A 22,494-nucleotide genomic window follows, 5' to 3' on the forward strand; every position below is an offset into this window, starting at 1 on the left:
CGAGAGGAGGGGGCGGCGGACGAGAGGGACGGAGCCTCGTGGGCAGAACCAGCCATCCCAACTCCTTCTTTCCCTCCCCACCCCGTCCATTTATTTATTTATTTTTCTAATTTATTTATTTTTTTTTCAAACTTGTGCAGCTGGTCGTAATGGTGGTTGATGCGGCGGAAGGATACGTCGGGGAAGGCAGGCCTTGACGCGTGTGTGTGTGTGTGTGGATGCGTGTGTAAGCACAGGAGGAGAAGGGGGCGCCCGTCCGCCTTTGCCTGCCCCAGCGAGCGAGCGAGCGAGCGAGCCGCGGGGGAGGGAGGGAGGGGGGGCAGAGAAACAGAATCCCACGGAGAGAGAGAGAGAGAGAGAGAGAAAGAAGCGAAGCGAAAAGGCTCTTGCAACGATGAGCCAGCGGATCAAACCCTAAAAAGAAGGGGGGAGCCGGAGGAAAGAAAGAAAAAAAGGGGGGAGAGGAAAGAGAGAGAGAGAGAGAGAGAGAGAGAGAGAGAGAGAGAGAGAAGGGGGGAGGAAAAAAAGAGAGGAAAGAAAAGAGGGGAGGGGAAAAAAACCCAGGAGAGGCACTTTTACTTTCCTTCCCACCCCCCCTTCCCTCCCTCCTTCCCTCCTTCCTTCCTTCCCTCCCCCGCGGCCGCCGGGAAGCGAGTGGAACGTCGGCGAGGGCACATCAAAGGGATCGAACGCTCGGCACATCCGATCGAACGCTCGGCACATCCGATCGAACGTTCGGCGCGGGCCAAACATCCGATCGAACGCTCGGCGCGGCCAATCCGGGCGCCGGGACGGGGCGCGCGCGGAACCCCAAACGATCCCGTCCTCTCCCCTCCTTTTAATCTCTTTCCCCTTCCTTCCTTCCTTCCTTCCTTCCTTCCTTCCTTCCTTCCCTCCCTCTCTCTCTCTCTTTTAAAATTCCTTTCCTTGCTCCCTTCCCTGTTTTGCTTATTTTTGCTACATTGTAGCCATTTCCCTTCGCCTCTCTGCACCTCTCTCTCTTTTTTTAAAAAAATATTATTACATTGTTATTAAAAAAAAGAGGTGGGGAGGGAGGGGGGGTTTGGAAACGCCGCCTCCGCCAAGCCTTGCCACAGCCGCCGCCGGGAGAACAATAGGAAGGTTTAGGAGAGGGACCGGGGCGCGCGCACCCCGGCTGCGCCCCGGGGATCAACGCGAGCCAGCCGTGGATGTGACGCGGACGCCCCCCACCCGCGCCCCCCATATTTCGCCACAAACTGAGCAGGTAAGCCGGGGGGAGAGGGGGGAAGGGCTGCTACTTTTAATTTGAGGGGGGGGGAATGTTCACTTTTGACTCCTCCCCCTCCTCCTCGGAACTATTTTGTGTTGGGCGGCGGGGGGGGGGCGCGCTCAGGTCAGACTTAAAGACCCCACCGTGGTGGAAACTTAACTTGGCCGTTTCTTCGCGACTTTACTCTGGGGCCCCCCCCCCTCTCCCCACCCCACCCCGCATCCCTATCGCCACCCCCCCTGCAATTTATTTATTTTTTATTTTAAAAATGGTGAGGGATTCCTTCCCCCCTCTCTTGCCCTTTCTTTCTCTCTCTCTCTCTTCTCCCCCCCCCCCCCCGGAAGTGGTGTTAAACTTTATGGGGCGGGAAGTTAGTGGGAGCAACGAAGGGGGGGGAGAGAGGGGGTCTCCCTGACTTCTTTCCACCTCCCAGTTAAATGTTCTTTTGGGGGGCTGCTACTGCTACTGTATCTAGAACTATTTGAAAGTTCTGTTTTTTGTGGGGGGGTCCAGCCTTCCCATTTTCCTGCCTCGTGGACTTATGGAATACAGTCAGGCCACATTGTGCTTCTTGGCTCTGTGTGTGTGTGTTGTGTTGTTGTTGTCTTATATTTTTTTGAACCAACTACACTAGCAGCTTTTGAATTCCAGGAGTTTATTTTTACTTGAGGTGTATGTGGGGGAGGGACACCCCGAATTTCACACCCAATTCACCCCATTAACAACCACCTACGGTATATCAAATTATATCAAACTCTAGAATTGTACAGTTCCCTGACTGCAAACTTTCCCCCACAAATTTACCTGTGCAAAAAGAGGGTTTTGATGGGGAGGTGTGGGGCAACCAGAGAGTTGTTCCCAAAGGTGGTCGTGATCCAGAGTTCGTCTTCCAGAGAGTTTTTTTAACAGTCCCTTCGAATATACACTTCTGCCTATCCGGACTTGCTGGTGGCTGGTGCGTCCGGGAAAGTAATGTATACAGTTACATCATAATCTCTCCCATTTTAATCCCCCATTTTTTTATTCCTCCTGCTCAACGTCCCATAATTTCTGCCAGCCACTGTGCACCATCCCACGCCTGCCCGCTGACCCTGAAAGATCCAGTAAATAAGAATTAGGAATGGCTTGAGTTTGGTGTTTTCCCAGGTAGGCCTCTACCACATGGACAGATTATTCCTCTTTAACAGGTTCCCAGTCTCCACCTCCCCACAAGCCAGCCTTTCCCAGACAGGCTCCCCAAATTTAATATCCCTTTTTCCACCACATATTTTATTCTCTGCCTTCCCCCTCACACCCCACAACTCCCCTTATTGTTAGCAAAATGAAGCCATAGAACGTATATCGCTCTTTTGGCACAAAACAATCCTTAATTTCACGAAGGAGCTCCCCGTATAAGGCTGAGCTTTTTGGACAAAAAGAAATGACTTGGGGAAGTTTGGGCCATTGGTGGTTTTCTTAAAAGGCCGCTTGATGTTTTTTGGGTTTTTTGCAATTGTCTTGGGTTGATTTGGCCTGTTTGTGGGCATCAGTTTGCCTTCCTCTGTCTCCTCCCTCCCTCCCAAAAACACACACACACACACACACACACACAACACCACCCTAAGTTTTGTCCCAAGTCCCATTGTGTGTGCAAATTTCCCGTCCCTCCTGCTAGTCTGTGTCTTAACCAGGGAGTCCAAAATACATTTTATTCTGCCTTGTCTATGCATACAACCTGGACGCTTGTTTTGCACAAGTTGCTGTCGGAAGATATATTTATATTTCTGTGTGCATGTGGAATTATGAGGGCTTAATATTAATGGAGTCGCCATTCCGCCAGGCCCACACTCGCAGGTTTTAAACGTGGAAAGACATATTTATGGTATTTCTGTATATGTACTGATCTTTCGGACACCATAAGACTGGATCCTCCGATTTAGCAACTCTGTTTGTGTGTAGCTTGCAAAAATAGGATAGATCGCATTTGTCTCTGTGGGCTGAACTGTAATACCACAATGGTGGCACTTGCAATTATTTTGCAATTATTTTTATTTTGGAGGGGTGCAAGGCAGCAGCTGTTTGCATGCAAAAGAGATGTCTTGCCTGCTGAATTAAACTCATTTTTTGGGGGGGGAGGTCTGCCTGTCTGTGGATTCCCCCCCCCCTAGTAAAAAGCTCTCTCTGTGTGTGAATGGCAGCTGCACGGAGGAGCTTTGTGTGTGCGCCTCTGCAAACTTTTCTTGCGAGTGCACACGAGGCCGGACCTGCCCCCTTCTTCTGCTTTGTGTGGGATGCCTTCCTCTCTCTCCCCCCACCCCCTCGCCCCCACCCCATTTTTTTCCAGAGTGTGTTTTAAATTGCACTGGGGGTCGACCTCCGCTTCGATTGCGAAGTATTGGTGACCCTGCCTGCTGGGGTTTTAAAAAATATATATTATTACAAAAGTGGGTGCTGTGGGAATTGGTTTTGGAGGACAAGAAAGGGGGGGGGGAGATGGAGGAAGGGAGAAGGCGGAGGGATGCAGTCGAAAAAGGAGGAGGGTTGGGTGAGACTGGCTAGAAACTCTTTGTCCTAAACTCATAAAACTCTCAGCCCTGGCAGGAGAAGGCTCAGGAACTGAGTCAGGTTGAAGTGCAATAGGAGAGGGAGTTTTTTCCTTTGGGGGGGCGGTGCACCGGGAAGGCAGAAATCCCCCTTTTAATTCCACAACATTTTTGTGTGCGGAGGCGTGGCCTTTCCGTATACCGAATTTTTTTATTTTTATTTTTTACGGAGGCAGGTGCAGAGCAGAATCGGGCCTTGTCTGTGTCGTCGTTCCCCCATATTTTTTGCCCTTGGGTCTTGCTCCGTCCTTGCCCTTTTTCACGTGGGGGGTGGGGTTTGCAGAGAGCGAAGGAGCAGGCCTGGGAACACCCCCCCCAAGGCCTGGGACTCCCCCGGTCTCCTTCCCAGACCGGCCCCGGTATCCCACACAATTCCAGCAACGCCTTAGGGTGGCAAGACGCATAAGCTGTTTTGGGGTTTTTGCCCACTGGGTGGAGGAATGTATGTGTGGGATAAATCCTCCCCACAGCTTAACCCCCCCCAAACCATCCCAGAATGCAAGGAAGCAGTCAATATTGACGTTACGTTTTTCACCCATGCAACAATATCCATATCTGTAGAAACATTCGATGGGGGAGCGAAATTCTTTGTGGGTGGCACCGGTCCCTGTGTCCTGACAGACGCCCCCCCCCAAGGGCGTGCGGTTCGATACATATTTACCTTGCTTCTCTCCCCCCCCCCTCACATTGCCACCTGCTAGTAAATTTGTGTTCTCAACCCAAGAACACACAGGTCTCCGGATCCGCAAAGAATATATCTCTTTTGAGCACAGATTTTTTAAACACATTATTTTTTGCCCCCTCCCCAATCCCCAGTTGCCTTCTCAGTTTTAAATGTGGCCTGAGGAAGGCTGGCGTAAAGAAAAACGTAAAAATTGCCAGCTGTTTTTGGAGATACCCCTTCGAAATTCTTAAACGTGATGTAGAATCGAAGCTGGGTTGTGTTTGGGGACGACGACACACACACAATCTAAATAGCAGGTTTGTGTGTTTGTCTTTTTAAAAAATGATGGCTGGTTTGGATGGGTTTGCATACTCAGAAGTAAGGCCTCCGCATTTAACAAGGCTTCATCCTGCGCCGAATAAACAGGGGAGATGTTGTGTTGTTGTGCTGCATTCTGGAGCCTTCTTACATGGGAGTAAGCCCTCACTGGACCCAGTGGGATTTCCCACGGAGTAAACATCCATTTGATTCTTCCACTCTTCAAATATCTGTTTAATGTGGACTAGTAGCTTTGCAAGTAGGGACGCGGGTGGCGCTGTGGGTTAAACCACAGAGCCTAGGGCTTGCCGATCAGAAGGTTGGCGGTTCAAATCCCCACAATGATGGGGTGAGCTCCCGTTGCTCGGTCCCTGCTCCTGCCCACCTAGCAGTTCAAAAGCACATCAAAGTGCAAGTAGATAAACGGGTACCGCTCCGGCGGGAAGGAAAAGGCGTTTCCGTGCGCTGCTCTGGTTCGCCAGAAGCGGCTTAGTCCTGCTGGCCACATGACCCGGAAGCTGTACGCCGGCTCCCTTGGCCAGTAAAGCAAGATGAGTGCCACAAGCCCAGAGTCGGCCACGACTGGACCTAATGGTCAGGGGTCCCTTTACTTTTACATCATCGTCATCATTTTTATTATTATTACATTTATCTCCCACCATTTTACCAAGGCTCACGACAACCCTGTGAGGTAGGTTAGCCTGAGAAACGTTGGCTGAGACAAGGTCTCCTCATCAGCTTTGGGGCGGAGGGTGGATTCGAATCCTGCTCTCCCAGGTCCCTAGTCTCTCTAACCACTGCACCGCACGAAGAATGACAAGTTGACTTTGCACTTTGCAGCTACTGAGCACATTTTGGGGAGGCCAGAGTAGAAACCGACAGCTATCTCATTTTAGTGTGGCCATTGTGGTCAAGAGGAAATATACTTCCTTCCAAAACAAATGAAAAGTAAATACCGTATTTTTCGCTCTATAAGATGCACCAGACCACAAGACGCACCTAGTTTTTGGAGGAGGAAAACAAGAAAAATAATATTCTGAATCTCAGAAGCCAGAAGAGCAAGAGGGATCACTGCGCAGTGAAAGCAGCAATCCCTCTTGCTGTTCTGGCTTCTGGGATAGCTGCGCAGCCTGCATTCGCTCCATAAGATGCACACACATTTCCCCTTACTTTTTAGGAGGGGAAAAGTGAGTCTTATAAAGCAAAAAATACGGTAAATCTGGGGATCTGGTCCTGTTGCTGTAATTCTCTGAGATGTTAGCCAGTCCTCTCCTGTGTGTGTATCCAGCAATGTTTGCTGGCAACAGAGCATGCACAAAGTACAATTTCTTTGCAACGCCACCCCAGCCTTTCTCAGAAACAAGCATATCCCTCCATACATTATTATTTTGTTTTTGCATTAAATGGACGTCTAATGGCAGGGAGTTCCACCGGTTTCGTTCTGCGTCTGTTTCCTTTTGTCCATTGCGTGACCCTGAGTTTTGGGGTGTTTCTCGAACCCGCAGTCGCAGGGCAACGATGGGCAAAAGCTTCCTGCGTTGCCAAGGGGTTGGACTAAATCAGGGGTCAGCAAACTTTTTCAGCAGGGGGCCGGTCCACTGTCCCTCAGACCTTGTTGGGGACCGGACTATATTTTGAAAAAATAATAATGAACGAATTCCTATGCCCCACAAATAACCCAGAGATGCATTTTAAATAAAAGGACACATTCTACTCATGTAAAAACACACTGATTCCCAGACCGTCTGCAGGCCAGATTTAGAAGGCGATTGGGCCGGATCCGGCCCCCGGGCCTTACTTTGCCTACCCATGGACTAAATGACCGCAATTCCATTTTTTTTTTCCTGTACCGACCCTTGAAACTTGTGGATCTGTGACCCTTAATTGCGGGTGCATTATGGACCAAAGGAGCGTAGAATAAAAAAAACTCGATTGCAGCTTTTGAGGGTTGGATCCAGAAGTTGCTGGAGCAGCTTCTGTGCTGGGGGGAAAGCTGCTGTTTTTTGCCTGGTGGCTTCGAGGTATTTCTGGACTCCTGTCTTTTGGCCATGCTGGCTGTGGTTGAGGAAATCCTTCAACATCTGAAGGGATACAGGTTTCATAAGAACCGAGAACCTGTGAGTTGAAAGGGAACTCCAAAGGACATCCATTCCAACCCGATGCAATGCCAGGGGTCTCAAGACACGGTCTCCCATCCAATTCCAAACCATGCCAGGCCCTGCTGAGCTTTGCAAAGGTGCCAGCCGTTTTATTGCTGAATGGACCCATCCTTTCTCTAAGAAGAGAAGAGACATTCTCTTCCCTGGGGGATTTTCAGACCAGGGTCATTCTCAGCCCCACCTAGAGTTGCTTGTGGGGCTGTCAGAACCTGGGAACTTAAGCGTTCAAAGTAGGTACTCATGACGCTTCTTCCCGAAATTAAACAAGGTTCCAGTCCTCATTGTTTCCAAAGTGAAAACTGCTTTAAACTGAATCAGATCCTTTCTCTGTGCTGTCTTAGCCAATGCTGTCTACACCGTACAGCACCGGTCCTGAAAGACCTACATTGGCTCCCAGGACATTTCCAAGAACCATTCAAACATGGGTAGGCAAACTAAGGCCCGGGGGCCGGATCCGGCCCCATCGCCTTCTCAATCCGGCCCACAGATGGTCCAGGAATCAACGTGTTTTTACATGAGTAGAATGTGTGTTTTTATTTAGAATGCATCTCTGGGTTATTTGTGGGGCATAGGAATTCGTTCATTTTTATTTCCAAAATATAGTCTGGCCCCCCAAAAGATCTGAGGGGCAGTGGACTGGCCCCCTGCTGAAAAAGATTGCTGACCCCTGATTCAAAGTGTTGGTGCTGACCTTGAAAGCCCTAAATGGCCCAGTATTCATGAAGGAGCGTCTCCACCCCGGACACCGGGGTCCCTCTCCCGAGGGGCTTCTGGCGGTTCTCTCCCTGCAAGAAGTGAGGTTACAGGGAACCAGGCAGAGGGCCTTCTCGGTGGTGGCGCCCGCCTGTGGAACGCCCTCCCATCAGGTGTTAATGAAATAAACAACTATCTTTTAGATGATATCTGAAGGCAGCCCTGTTTAGGGAAGCTTTTAATGTTTGAAGTTTTATTCTGTTTTTCTATGTACTGGAAGCTGCCCAGAGTGGCTGATGGGAAAATCAGAGAGCCAGTATGGTTTAGGGGTTAGAGTGACTTACTGGGAAGTGAGAGACCCGGGTTCAAATATCCCCTTGGCCCTGAAGCTCACTGGGTGTGACTTTGGGCCAGTCATTGCCTCTCCGCCTGACCTAGTGAGGTTACAGGGAACCAGGCAGAGGGCCTTCTCGGTGGTGGCGCCCTCCCGTCAGATGTCAAGGAAATAAGCAACTATCTGACTTTTAGAAGACATCCGAAGGCAGCCCTGTTTAGGGAAGCTTTTAATGTTTGATGTTTTATCGTGTTTTTGATCTTCTGTTGGGAGCCGCCCAGAGTGGCTGGGGAAACCCAGCCAGATGGGTGGGATATAAATAATAAATTATTTATTTATTTATTTATTTATTACACTGACAGGCAGCAATTGTCCAGGGTCTCGGGTGCGAGTCTTCCCTCCCCCCCACCCCACCTGCCCTACATGGAGATGGTGAGAATTGAATTTGGGACTGTTTACGTTTGGAGCCACTGAGTTACGCTCATTCCCCAAGTTTTGGGACTACAATTCCCATCATCCCTGACTACTGGTCCTGTTAGCTAGGGATGATGGGAGTTGTAGTCCCAAAACATCTGGAGGGTGAAGTTTGGGGGCGCCTGCAATAGGGTATTGGGCTGTGGCCAACTCATTTCTCCTCTTGAGTAGACCCACTGAAAGCAAGGGAGCCATACCTTTCTTTCTCTAATGCGTCTATTCTGAGTAGGACCGGCTCTGGTGAACAACCCATTATCGGAGTTTTAAGGGCTCATTCCGGCTGGACATAAGTGTTCCAGGGAAGATATATTTATAATATTCCTGTGCGGGGTGGTGGTCTTACCGACACTGGTAAGGTGTGCATGATATTAAAGGATTATCTGATTCTGTGGTTGCGTGTAGGTTTTCTTGAGCAAATATGTGTAAAAGGAACAAGCCCTACATCATAGCTGTCAATTTACAGGTTTGAAAATAAGGGACCAGCAGCCTCGAAAATAAGGGATCAGCAGCCAAAATAAGGGATCAACAATTACTTTGATAAAATACATATTTTGTTGCGTGCAAATGGCTTTAGATACCTATTAGGTCCATAAATTACAATATAGCATATATTCAACACAAAAAAGCAACAATTTGTTGTTGACAAAAGACAGCTGGACATAGAAAGGGCCCCATTACCTTCAGTAGCTTATTTAAGGGACATCATCAATAAGGGACAGCAGCGGGACATGGCGCTGGGATAAGGGACTGTCCCGCCAAATAAGGGACGCTTGACAGCTATGCCCTACATCCACTAAACTTTGGAGACGGAGGTTAATTGGGAGAAGGGAAGGGGTGGGGGGCAGCCACTCGATCTCAGAGTCCATGCAATACTTTGTGGCCTGTTCCTGCCACACTGAAGCGTGCAGTACACAATTGCCAAATGCATGTGTATGTCAGAAAAGCAGCCAGTCGGTAACACCCAGGGGTGGGCCCTGGTGATTCTCCCCCCCCCCAATCCACTAATCTTTGGAGACGGTTGTTAATTGGGAGAAGGGAAGTGATGGGGGGCAGCCACTTGCTCTCTGAGTCCATGCAATTCTTTGCGGCCTGTTCCATCCACACTGAAGCTTGCAAGCTGCAGGCACAGCCCTCTTAATAATCATAATCATAATAATAATAATAAATTGTATTTATATCCCACCCTCCCCAGCCGAAGTTGGGCTCAGGGCGGCTAACAACAATAAAATAGTACAACATTCTAAAATCATTTCATTATAAAATTAATTCAAATCAAATTGATGGCAACCATTGGGCTGGAGTTCTGTGAGGATTGCCAAAGGAGGGAGTCAGGCTGTGCCCTGGCCAAAGGCCTGGTGGAACAGCTCTGTCTTGCAGGCCCTGCGGAAAGATGTCAAGTCCCGCAGGGCCCTAGTCTCTTGTGACAGAGCGTTCCACCAGATCGGGGCCACAGCCGAAAAAGCCCTGGCTCTGGTTGAGGCCAGCCTAACCTCTCTGTGGCCTGGGACCTTCAATATGTCTTTGTTTGAAGACCGTAAGTTCCCCTGTGGGACATACTTAATACCTTTATTGTCATTGTTAAAGACCCTCTCGCTCACCTGGAGATTCGAGCCCACCTGGCGGTCTGACAACCCTAGAAGCCAGAGCAGGGCGGTCTCCAACGTTGTGCCCACAGTGACCTTTTCCCAGGGTCCGTGCCAGTGCTGGAGATCCGAAGATGCATTTTCTCTGGGTGACCTTTTCCACGGCGTTCGAAATTTGCAAGGCGCATTTTGCACCTTGCTTTTGGCCGCTTGCGACCGAGTGAAGACGCCAGGATGACGCCCGACGTCTCCACAATCAGGGGATCCTTGGATCTGGACACTTAAGACCCCACCCCGTAGAATCCTATCTGCCATATTTTATCCGGACCATTGGAATGGAACGGCCTTGGTCCAGTATACCTGAAGGAGCGTCTCCACCTCCATCGTCCAGCCCGGACACCTGGGTCCATCTCCCGAGGGCCTTATGGCGGTTCCCTCCCTGCGAGAAGCCAAGTTACAGGGAACCAGGCAGAGGGCCTTCTCGGTGGTGGCACCCGCCCTGTGGAACGCCCTCCTACCAGATGTTAAAGAGAAAAATAACTACCAAGCTTTTAGAAGACATCAGAAGGCAGCCCTGTTTAGGGAAGCTTTTAATGTTTAATAGGTTGTTGTATTTTAGTGTTTTGTTGGAAGCCGCCCAGAGTGGCTGGGGAAACCCAGCCAAATGGGTGGGGTATAAGTTGTTGTTGTTGTTGTTGTTGTTGTTGTTGTTGTTGTTGTTATTATTATTATTATATAATGAATTTCAGAGACCAAAATTCTACTTTTGTGCAGCCTGAGCAGGAGCTGCGAACGGCATTCTAGCGAATTCTTGTCGCTTGACTTCGCTTCCCCCTGCTCACCGTTGGGAAGAATATTCCCACCTTATGAATGGTCCGTGTCCCCATTCAGAACAGAGGTTGGAAGAGGCCAATATATACCCGTACTGTCCTTGGATCAAGGGACTTCCCTCCTTTTAAGTTCCCAGACCTCTTAGTCCAGTTCAAGGTTTTCCTCCAAACTCCCAGCCAGATGTTCAGCTGAGAATCCGGCCCAGCCAGCCCATCCTTTACAAAATAGGACTTTAGGACCATCTTAGGTTCCGTTTTGGCAACCGCAACTCTGGTTTAAGGAGCCGATTGGCACCAAGCTTATACAGTGGTACCTCGGGTTACATACGCTTCAGGTTACATATGATTCAGGTTACATATGCTTCAGGTTACAGACTCCGCTAACCTAGAAATAGTACCTCAGGTCAAGAACTTTGCTTCAGGATGAGAACAGAAATTGTGCTCCGGCGGCGCGGCAGCAGCAGGAGGCCCCACTAGCTAAAGTGGTGCTTCAGGTTAAGAACAGTTTCAGGTTAAGAACAGACCTCCAGAACGAATTAAATACTTAACCCGAGGTACCACTGTATATCTGGGTTTACTGCTCCAGCGGGAAGGTAAACGGCGTTTCCGTGCGTTGCTCTGGTTAAGGTCCCTTTACCTTTAACACTCTCACAAATGCACAAACTTGAGAAAAGCATTCTGCTATCCTCAAAAGAGGGACGCGGGTGGCGCTGTGGGTTAAACTACAGAGCCTAGGACTTGCCGATCAGAAGTTCGGAGGTTCGAATCCCCGCTTCGGGGTGAGCTCCCGTTGCTCGGTCCCTGCTTCTGCCAACCTAGCAGTTCGAAAGTAGATAAATAGGTATCGCTCTGGTGGGAAGGTAAACGGCGTTTCCGTGCGCTGCTCTGGTTCGCCAGAGGCAGCTTAGTCCTGCTGGCCACATGACCCGGAAGCTGTACGCCGGCTCCCTCGGCCAACAAAGCGAGATGAGCGCTGCAACCCCAGAGTCGGCCACGACTGGACCTAATGGTCAGGGGTCCCTTTACCTCTCTCTTGAGTAGTGATAGTTTTTCGGTTTTCCAAGAATGGCCAAAGGCATTTGATATAGAGCCTCAAAAGGTACCCGATAGAAATTCTCTCTATGTCCCACTGTCTTCCCTTCCTGCAAAAATAAAAATCCTGTTTTCATTTCACGTATTTGCCACCCACCCCTGCAAAAACTGTGGACGTCACCAGATAAAAAAGGTAAAGGGACCCCTGACCGTTAGGTCCAGTCGTGGCCGACTCTGGGGTTGCGGCGCTCATCTCGCTTTACTGGCCGAGGGAGCCGGCGTCCAGCTTCTGGGTCATGTGGCCAGCAGGACTAAGCCGCTTCTGATGAACCAGAGCAGCGCACGGAAACGCCGTTTACCTTCCCACCTTAGCGCTACCTATTGATCTACTTGCACTTTGACATGCTTTCGAACTGCTAGGTTGGCAGGAGCAGGGACCGAGCAACGGGAGCTCACCCCGTCATTGCGGGGATTCGAACCGCCGACCTTCTGATCGGCAAGTCCTAGGCTCTGTGGTTTAACCCACAGCGCCACCCGCGTCCCACCAGATACTGATGTTATAAATATGAAATTGGGAACTGCTAAATAGTGTTTTCGAGGTTACCAGCATGAGTTTGACCAAACTGCGGGAGGTAGTGGAGGACAGAGGTGCCTGGCATGCTCTGGTCCATGGGGTCACGAAGAGTCGGACACGACTAAACGACTAAACAACAACAACAACAACAACAAATATGTGATATGATGAAATCCAGATTGGAAGGTGTCGAGGAAGTCTTTCAGCAATGTAAATACACCGGGGAATAATAATAAGAAAATTCTTCTTTTATTTTGTGTGTTTTTATTGTTAAGTTTTTATGTTGTGTCAAATGTAATGTTTTTCTTTTATGTTTTGTCTGTGTGTTAGAAGAGAAAACTATTTAAAAAAAAATGGGGGGGGGAAGAACTGTGGGCGTCACCTCACAGTCCATTTGGCCCAGAAATCGGGGGTGGAACATTTGGAAAAAAATAAATCAAAGTGTTTTTGGGGGGTGAATTTTGCACCCACCGATTCCTGCCCCCCCGATCCTCCATTCTCCATTCAATAACTCACTTGTTGCGGATTTGAAAGCAGATCCCTGCATGAGAGAGGATAGTATTGCAAAATGAAATGTTTATTTCTGGGTGGTTTTGTTCCTCCGTTTCACAAATATTCTTTTAAATTAAAAAAATAAACAAATCTCTTTTTCTTTCTCTCCCTCCTCTCCTCTCTGTCCCCATCCCTTCCTCCCCTCCTCCTCCTTTTTGTCGGTGCGGAATAATTATAATAAAAAGGACGGACTACGTTTGAATCTGGGGGGAATATGAACCAGCAGCAGAGAATGGCCGCAGCCGGGACCGACAAGGAGCTAAGTGACCTCTTGGATTTTAGCATGGTAAGTGAGACTCTAGTTGTTGTTTTTTGCGGGGGGGGGCGGGTTACGCACATGTCGACACGAGGGGAGGGAGCGGTGGCAAAAGGACTGGTGGCATTGCGCTGGATTGGGTGTGTTGGAGTGAGGGCGTCGGACGGAGGCAACTCACAAGGAGGCGAGCGGTTGCGGGTACCAACTTGTTTGTTCCTCGGCGCAGTATCAAGGGGGACACATAATTGCTACAGTCTCCTTGTTGTGAAGACTTAGAGAGGGTGGGGGCGGAGTAGGGGAAGGAGGGAGAGAGAGAGAGAGAAGGAAGAAAAGGAAGGAGAGAGAGAAGGAAGGAAGGAAGGAAGGAGAGAGAGAAAAGGGAAGGAAAGAAGGAGGGGGGAAGGAAGGAGAGAGGGAAGGAAGGAAGGAGCGAGAGAGAGAGAAGGAAGGAAGGAGAGAGAGAGAGAGAGAGAGAGAGAGAGAGAGAAAAGGGAAGGAAAGAAGGAGAGGGGGGAAGGAAGGAAGGAAGGAGAGAGAGAGAGAAGGGAAGGAAAGAAGGAGAGGGGGGAAGGAAGGAAGGAAGGAAGGAAGGAAGGAAGGAAGGAAGGAAGGAGAGAGAGAGAGAAGGAAGGAAGGAAGGAAGGAAGGGGAGGGAGAGAGAGAGGAGGAAGGAAGGAAGGCAAGAGAGGGAGAGAGAAGGAAGGAAGGAAGGAGAGAGAGAGAGAGAGAAGGAAGAGAGAGAGAGAAGGAAGAAAGGGAGGGAGAGAGGGAGGGAGGGAGGCAGGCAGGCAGGCAGGCAGGCAGGAATCAGGAATCTCAGCTAAAGCATCCATAGCAGCTGGCCAGCCAACCTCTGCTTAAAAACCTCCGAGGGAGGACACCCCACCACCTTCCATCCCAGCTCCTTCGACCATTCCTCATCAGGCTTGGTCTCCAGAGCCTTGGTTCTCCCTCCTTGGCACACCTTCCCGTTTTGTCAACACCCTCTGGCTGTTTGTTTACTCCAGGGAAGAGGGAGCTGTGAGCCCTGCCTAGACTCCAAACTCCACCATCCTTGGTCTCTGGCCATACTGGCTGGGGTGGGAAGAGGGAGTTAACGAACATATAGAGGGTTGTAGATTTTCCCATTCCTGGCTTAATAAGAAGAGGCTTTCTCTTCGCTCAGAAGGCCTCTTATAAATAGAGGCTTTCCCCTATTGGGGAAAACTATTGGGAAGTTTTCTCCTTTCGCAAGTGGGATGTCTCCTCTAAGAAGACGCATCCTCCCGTTTCTTGGGCGCCTTCTGCTGATTTTATTGAGGGAAGCCGAACGGAGGCAGACTTTCGGCGGGCGACGTGCGGTCGGAGGAGAGCGTTGTGTCCCGCCTTGGAAGGGTGTGTGGTCTTGACGTTTTAGATAAGGAGCCTTGGAAGGAGGCCAGGGAGAGGCGCCACGTCACGGAGAGAGATAAAAGACAAGCCAGAGAGTGACAGCTGACAGTGTTGGTCTCTTTTCTCTTCTCTCGTCCATTTGGTCAGGCAAGGGGTCACCTGGGTTGCTAAATTCTGCACATTATATTAACACGGTTTCTCAAAATTTGGTGCCTGCTAGATGCATAGAGGGATGTGGGTGGCTCTGTGGGTTAAACCACAGAGCCTAGGGCTTGCCGATCAGAAGGTTGGCGGTTCAAATCCCTGTGACGGGGTGAGCTCCTGTTGCTCGGTCCCTGCTCCTGCCCACCCAGCAGTTCAAAAGCACGTCAAAGTGCAAGTAGATAAATAGGTACCGCTCCAGCGGGAAGGTAAACGGCATTTCCATGCGCTGCTCTGGTTCGCCAGAAGCGGCTTAGTGCTGCTGGCCACATGAAGCTGTACGCCGGCTCCCTCGGCCAATAAAGCGAGGAGGTTAAGGGGTGATATGATAGCCATGTTCAAATATATAAAAGGATGTCATATAGAGGAGGGATAAAGGTTGTTTTCTGCTGCTCCAGAGACGCGGACACGGAGCAATGGATCCAAACTACAAGAAAGAAGATTCCACCTAAACATTAGGAAGAACTTCCTGACAGTAAGAGCTGTTCAACAGTGGAATTTGCTGCCAAGGAGTGTGGTGGAGTCTCCTTCTTTGGAGGTCTTTAAGCAGAGGCTTGACAACCATATGTCAGGAGTGCTCTGATGGTGTTTCCTGCTTGGCAGGGGGTTGGGCTCCATGGCCCTTGTGGTCTCTTCCAACTCTATGATTCTATGATTCAACCCCAGAGTTGGCCACGACTGGACCTAATTGTCAGGGGTCCCTTTACCTAGATGCATAGAATTGTAGATTTGGGATTCCGGATGGCTCCTTTCGTATTTCTGCGCCAGCTCTCTCTGTGTGTATGTGTTGTCGTTGTTTTAGCACACTGCATCATGGGAGCTGTAGTCCTCTAGCGCTGCACGCATTGAAGGTGGTTTTTCCACACTGCATGGGAAATTAGAGAGGGAGGGAGGGAGGGAGAAACTTAAGGGAACTCCTGCCTTCTGTTGTTGAATTTTTTTCCTTTGCACGTTCGCAAATCTGTTTCTTTTTCTGACGCTGCGTAAAAAGATTCAGAAGGGAGGTTGTCTGCATTTTAAGGTGGCGGTGTAGTGGAAATTTAAAGGTGCGGTTTTGCAACCCTCGAATTGCAGGGAATATCTCTGCTTTCTTAAAAGCCTGGTCTGGTTACGATGCTTTAAAGCGCCACAGGTGGAATTGATCTTAAGCCAGAACATAGGAAGTCCATCTAGTGCAGTATTTCTTGCACTGAACGGCAGCGCTAGGGGTTGCCCTATGTCTGGAATTTCCTGGACGTAGCCGGAACACTGCAGTTCCCGGAAGCAGTGTCTGGGCAGAAAGTGCTGAAAGGTCTGTGAAAATCCAATGTTGGAAGTCTTGTTGTTGTTGTTTAGTTGTTTAGTCGTGTCCAACTCTTGGTGACCCCCTGGACCAGAGCACGCCAGGCCCTCCTGTCTTCCACTGCCTCCTGCAGGTTGGTCAAACTCATGCTGGCCACTTCGAGAACACTGTCCCACCATCTCATCCTCTGTCGTCCCCTTCTCTTTGTGCCCTCCATCTTTCCCAACATCAGGGTCTTTTCCAGGGAGTCTTCTCTTCTCATGAAGTGGCCAAAGTCTTGGAGCCTCAGCTTCAGGATCTGTCCTTCCAGTGAGCACTCAGGGCTGATTTCCTTCCGAATGGAGAGGTTTGATCTTCTTGCAGTCCATGGGACTCTCAAGAGTCTCCTCCAGCACCAGAATTCAAAAGCAGCGCTCCCCCCCCCCGCCAGCCCCAAAGAGCAGGTCGATAGGAACCCAAAGCCTCCAGAGCCCAGCGGGAACTCCCGCTGGGCTCCGGAGGCTTCGGGTGAACGCACCTTGAAAGCACAGAACGCACCTTGACTTAGAGGGGGAGAACAAGAAAATTTTTTTTTTCCTGTTCTCCCCCTCCTATGGTCCGGTGCGTCCAATAGAGCGAAAAATATGGTAACTTTTGTATATTTTTCTCTATAAACCTCAATAAAATTTATTTGAGCAGAAAGAATTACCTTTGGAGCCATAACTCTGCTAATGTTCAACTTGCCCACGCAGTCTGCTTAAGTTTCTAGTCCACAGCAATTTCCCATGCAAACCACCTGTTTGCTGATAACCTGTGCCATATCCGAGGGATGGACAAATTCTCCCTTTTAGCCCCACAACATCATGGTAGCAACCAAGGTGGAGAAGATTGCTTGCTCTGTATTATTTAGAAATTCACACCGGCTTAATTTGCACAGACAACATTGCAATTCTGGTGCCTTATTTAAATATGCCCCTATTATTCCTCTTCCCAGATCTTCCCAGTGTTTAATAGAAAGCACAGAAGAGGAACAAATCAAAGATGCATATTTTCACAGGTCTTTCCTGCAAAACTTTGACCAGGAAGACTGCAAGTGTGTTTGGAGTTGGAGAGATGTGCTTATGCATTGATCTGGGGCCAAAACATGTTTATATTGCTGTGATCACACGGGCAGTTTCCGATTTATCTGAATGTTTTTGAAAGGGGGTGTGTGTTGAAGTTAGGGCTGCCATATGTCAAAACTTCATTTGCAACTTTGGCCATAAAAAAACAACAACTAAACTTTTGTGTCCGAATTTTCGCTTTCAACCCTAGGTGATAAATTGAAATTTCTGATCAGCGTCAGAGCGGTCTGCTTTTTGTGCGACTTTTCAGCAATAGATTTTGCTTCTTTGACTCTTGTTCTTGTTGGGGGGGGTGTAGCGTATTTAAAAAAGCAAGGGGGGTGGTCAGATTAGTTTGCAACTAGAGGCGAGCAGAAATTTCCTGGGCATTGTTTTTTTTAAATTTTTAAATTTTGCTTCCCCACCCAATCTATTAAAAAGCAGCAGAACAGACTTCCTTAGAAGTCCTTAAAAAAAAAACTTCCTTAGAAGTTTCAAAGCAGAATTTGGGAGGCTGTGTTTCATGGCCACGTTAGATGAGATTCTCGTACTACAGGAGGGTTGGACATTGACATTGAAGGGTCCCCTTTCCAACTCTTATAATTCTCTGTGTTATATGTGTGTGTGTGTGTGTGTTTAAACCCAGAGACGAGAAACTGTGCCAGATTTTGGGAGGTGTTGAATACTGCCTATATCCGCCCACCCTGGCACCCCCTTCTCCTTGTCTAGGTAACCTCTTCCCCAATGTTCAAAATTTGCCAGGCACATTTTGCACCAGGCTATCGGCCACTTATGGGATGTGGGTGGCACATGGGATGTGGGTGGCACTGTGGGTTAAACCACAGAGCTTAGGGCTTGCCGATCAGAAGGTCGGCGGTTCGAATCCCCGTGACGGGTGAGCTCCCGTTGCTTGGTCCCTGCTCCTGCCAACCTAGCAGTTCGAAAGCATGCCAGTGCAAGTAGATAAATAGGTACCGCTCTGGCGGGAAGGTAAACGGCGTTTCCGTGCGCTGCTCTGGTTCGCCAGAAGCGGCTTAGTCCTGCTGGCCACATGACCCGGAAGCTGTATGACAGCTCCCTCGGCTAATAAAGCGAGATGAGCGCTGCAACCCCAGAGTCAGCCACAACTGGACCTAATGCCCAATATGGGCATGTCTTTAAGTCAACATCTTACATTAAAAACCTGACAGTACCAAACTATCGAAGGCTTTTCACCAAAGCCAGACTAAACGTCTTTCCTTCTGCAGTGTTGAGAGGAGTTTCCTAACAGGACGGACTTTGCCCGTGTGCTCAAGACATCGACACCATAAAACATTTTGTTGCACTGTGCAAAATATGAGCAAGCCAGGCCTGAACTGATATTACCCTTGCTGGTACCTTTCCTGGGAAAATCAGAGGCTCACTATGTCAGGTTCCTATTGGAAGACCGGACAAACGCTAGAACATTAGCAGTGGCAAAAATTTTATAGGTGGTTGCAAGAACCAATGATCCCTATATTTTGAACAGAATGCTTGTTTAACCTGGAGGTAGGCTGTAGGAATTGTGTATTGCTTTGTAACGATTTGTTGGGTCTCTGGATCGTAATAAAGGTTGATGATGATGAAAAATCAAGATGTTAGAACCACCTTGTCCCCAAAATGGCAACCGGAAATTTTCGTGTTTGCAACTGCAACCGTGGTTTAAGGAGCCGTTTGGCGCCTGACGTATATATATCTGAGTTTCTAACGCTGTTTCCCCCCTCTTCTTCTTCTTCCCCAGATGTTCCCGCTGCCAGTAGCCAATGGGAAAAACAGACCGACGACTCTGGCTAGCACGCAGTTCGGAGGATCAGGTATGCTTGAATATATCTCCCCGTATTTCTGGTTTTTGTCCTCCAGGGTTGCACAAACGAGGATCCTGAGGTCTTGTGCTTGCTGTTGCCGGGATGCCAGCTTCCTGCATGGCAATAATAATAATTAATAATAATTAATAATAATATAAATGATGCAGGCAGCATCAGAGATGATGATGGAAGTTGCGGGAATTCTGGCACAACATCTGGAGACGGGCGACATGTAGGAATGTTGCGAGAAACAGGAGAGGATACATTGATTAATATTACCCTTGCTCTAAGGGATGCGGGTGGCACTGTGGGTTAAACCACAAAGCCTAGGGCTTGCAGATCAGAAGGTCGGCGGTTCGAATCCCTGCAATGACGGGGTGAGCTCCTGTTGCTCGGTCCCTGCTCCTGCCAACCTAGCAGTTCAAAAGCACATCAAAGTGCAAGTAGTTAAATAGGTACTGCTCCGGCGGGAAGGTAAACAGCATTTCCATGCGCTGCTCTGGTTCGCCAGAAGCAGCTTAGTCCTGCTGGCCACATGACCCGGAAGCTGTACGCCGGCTCCCTCGGCCAGTAAAGCGAGATGAGCGCCGCAACCCCAGAGTCGGCCACAACTAGACCTAATGGTTAGGGGTCCCTTTACCTTTTTTTAACTTGCTCTAGCAAGTTTATACAGCAGAGTGCATTGCCCCCATTCACAGAAAGTTGCTTGCAGACTTGTGTGAGTCTCTTTAAGACAATAAGCATATTTAATTTGGCTTGCCCAAATTGAAATATGTTCTGTTATTCCTGGTGATACCCTCTGACCCCTCCTAAAAGAATAAAGGCACCACAGTCTTATTCGTAAGTAAAAAAAGAAATTTTACTCACAATCAGGCAGAGCACAATGCGATCCGTGAAGGCAGCCTTTCGGCTTAAAGTTACAAATATAGTTCTATACCTTGGTTCTCAAACTTAATCCGTTCCAGAAGTCCGTTCCAAAACCAAAGCGTTCCAAAACCAAAGCGCACTTTCCCATAGAAAGTCATGCAAAATGGATTAATCTGTTCCAGACTTTTAAAACAACCCCTAAACCAGCAATTTAACATGAATTTTACTATCTAACGCAGGGGTCAGCAAGCTTTTTTCAGCTGTGGGCTGTCCCTCAGACCTTGTGGTGGGCCAGGCTATATTTTGGGAAAAAATATATAAAATGAACGAATTCCTATGCCCCACAAATAACCCCGAGAGCCGAAGGAACGACCGCCTTTTATAAAGAGGAGTTTCCCTCTCGAGAGCAGAGAATGCCTCCTCTCAGACCAGGGATATGGGGAAACCCCAGGGGTCTTCCAGAGGTTGTGCCAGACTCCGCCCCCAACTTCCAGCAGCCAATGCTGGGCCAAGGGTCTAGGGCAGGCCTAGGCAAACTCCGCCCTCCAGCTGTTTTGGGACTACAATTCCCATCATCCCTGACCACTGGCCCTGTTAGCCAGGGACGATGGGAGTTGTAGTCCCAAAACAATCTGGAGGGCGGAGTTTGCCTTATGCCTGGTCTAGGGCAATGGGGTTTGTCGCCTGGTTTGCAAGAACGGTTTGCTAAAGGCTCCGTTTTTTATTTTTAACCGCAGGTGCAAAAGTTCAAGGTACATTTTTGGGGGTCTCCCGACTTCGTGCGTCCTTTGATTTTGAGCATGAAAGCAAAATGTGCTTCGTTTGATAGAGGGGGTTTGCTTTGAATATGGGGCGTGTGTTTATAGAGACTTCTGCGCCCGTGCGTGTCTTGGGAGTGGGGGCGAGTTGGTGCACGTTTGCGAATTTTGAAGCTACAGGTGGTTGCAACAAAGTGCAATCTCCTTCTTTCCACCCCCACAACACACAAACAAACTGCCCACCCCTTTCCACTCCCTCTGCCCGGAGCTTGTCACATCTGAAGAGGTTTCCTCAACCCCCAACTCCCAGCTTTGATGCTTTTCGCAAAATAATTTGGGCTTCTTGCCGCAACCGCCCCAGCTGTGTTTGAGATTCTGGGATGGGCTGAGCGGTTCTGTACTCTTTCGCCTTGGCAGCGCTCGTCCTTTCTGAAAAAGAGGGGAAACAAAAGGTTTGATGGAAGCTTCTGTTTTGTGGCTGGGTGGAGCTTCCATGTGCCGGAGAAGTCATAGAATCATAGAGTTGGAATAGACCACAAGGGCCATGGAGTCCAACCCCCTGCCAAGCAGGAAACACCATCAGAGCACTCCTGACATATGGTTGTCAAGCCTCTGCTTAAAGACCTCCAAAGAAGGAGACTCCACCACACTCCTTGGCAGCAAATTCCACTGTCAAACAGCTCTTACTGTCAGGAAGTTCTTCCTAATGTTTAGGTGGAATCTTCTTTCTTGTAGTTTGGATCCATTGCTCCGTGTCCGCTTCTCTGGAGCAGCAGAAAACAACCTTTCTCCCTCCTCTATGTGACATCCTTTTATATATTTGAACATGGCTATCATATCACCCCTTAACCTCCTCTTCTCCAGGCTAAACATGCCCAGCTCCCTTAGCCGTTCCTCATAAGGCATCGTTTCCAGGCCTTTGACCATTTTGGTTGCCCTCCTCTGGACACGTTCCAGTTTGTCAGTGTCCTTCTTGAACTGTGGTGCCCAGAACTGGACACAGTACTCCAGGTGAGGTCTGACCAGAGCAGAATACAGTGGCACTATTACTTCCCTTGATCTAGATGCTATACTCCTATTGATGCAGCCCAGAATTGCATTGGCTTTTTTAGCTGCCGCGTCACACTGTTGGCTCATGTCAAGTTTGTGGTCAACCAGTCTATCTGAGAAAGGGCCAAGTGGGGATGTGGGGCTGTTGTAGCTGTCTTGCCCCAAAGTTGGATCCCCTAGGAAGCCAGAGGCTGCTTTCGGTCTGCAGCTGGGTTAAAACATTTTGACTTTTTCAAAAAAACAAAACAAAAATCATGAAGCGGTGAGCTTTTGCTTAGGACAGGGGCCAGCAAACTTTTTCAGCAGGGGGCTGGTCCACTGTCCCTCAGACCTTGTGGGGGGGCCGGACTATATTTTGGAAAAAAATAATGAATACATTCCTATGCCCCACAAATAACCCAGAGATGCATTTTAAATAAAAGCACACATTCTGCTCATGTAAAAACACCAGGCAGGCCCCACAAATAATCCAGAGATGCATTTTGAATAAAAGGACACATTCTACTCATGTGAAAACAGCAGGCAGGCCTCACAAATAACCCAGAGATGCATCTTAAATAAAAGGACACATTCTACTCATATAAAAACACGCTGATTCCCGGACCGTCCACGGGCCGGATTGAGAAGGCAATTGGGCCGGATCCGGCCCCCGGGCCTTAGTTTGCCTACCCATGGCTTAGGAACACTGAAAAAGGTCCTGTTTCTTCTCAGTTGTGGGGGGAAAGGTTGCCCCAAAATGAAAAGCTAGAATCGCTGT

General features: G+C 49.0%; 1 protein-coding gene across 12 annotated transcripts in view; it reads left to right on the forward strand.

Moving 5' to 3' along the window:
- Positions 1–1,004: 1,004 nt before the first annotated feature.
- The window catches only part of TCF3 (transcription factor 3), an 88,666-nt gene continuing 67,176 nt past the window's right edge, over positions 1,005–22,494 (forward strand). For 4 of the 12 annotated variants that reach the window (XM_053372880.1, XM_053372881.1, XM_053372883.1 and 1 more), the window contains exons 1-3: positions 1,006–1,246; positions 13,233–13,333; positions 18,999–19,071. In XM_053372880.1, the coding sequence (XP_053228855.1) occupies positions 13,262–13,333; positions 18,999–19,071 (145 nt within the window). In that variant the 5' untranslated portion in view covers positions 1,006–1,246; positions 13,233–13,261. Of the gene's footprint in view, positions 1,247–13,232; positions 13,334–18,998; positions 19,072–22,494 lie in introns of all 12 variants that reach the window. The other 8 variants (XM_053372879.1, XM_053372882.1, XM_053372877.1 and 5 more) reach the window with 4 other exon arrangements.

The sequence above is a fragment of the Podarcis raffonei genome, chromosome 18 (genome assembly GCF_027172205.1).
Source record: "Podarcis raffonei isolate rPodRaf1 chromosome 18, rPodRaf1.pri, whole genome shotgun sequence".
Classification (NCBI taxonomy): domain Eukaryota; kingdom Metazoa; phylum Chordata; class Lepidosauria; order Squamata; family Lacertidae; genus Podarcis; species Podarcis raffonei.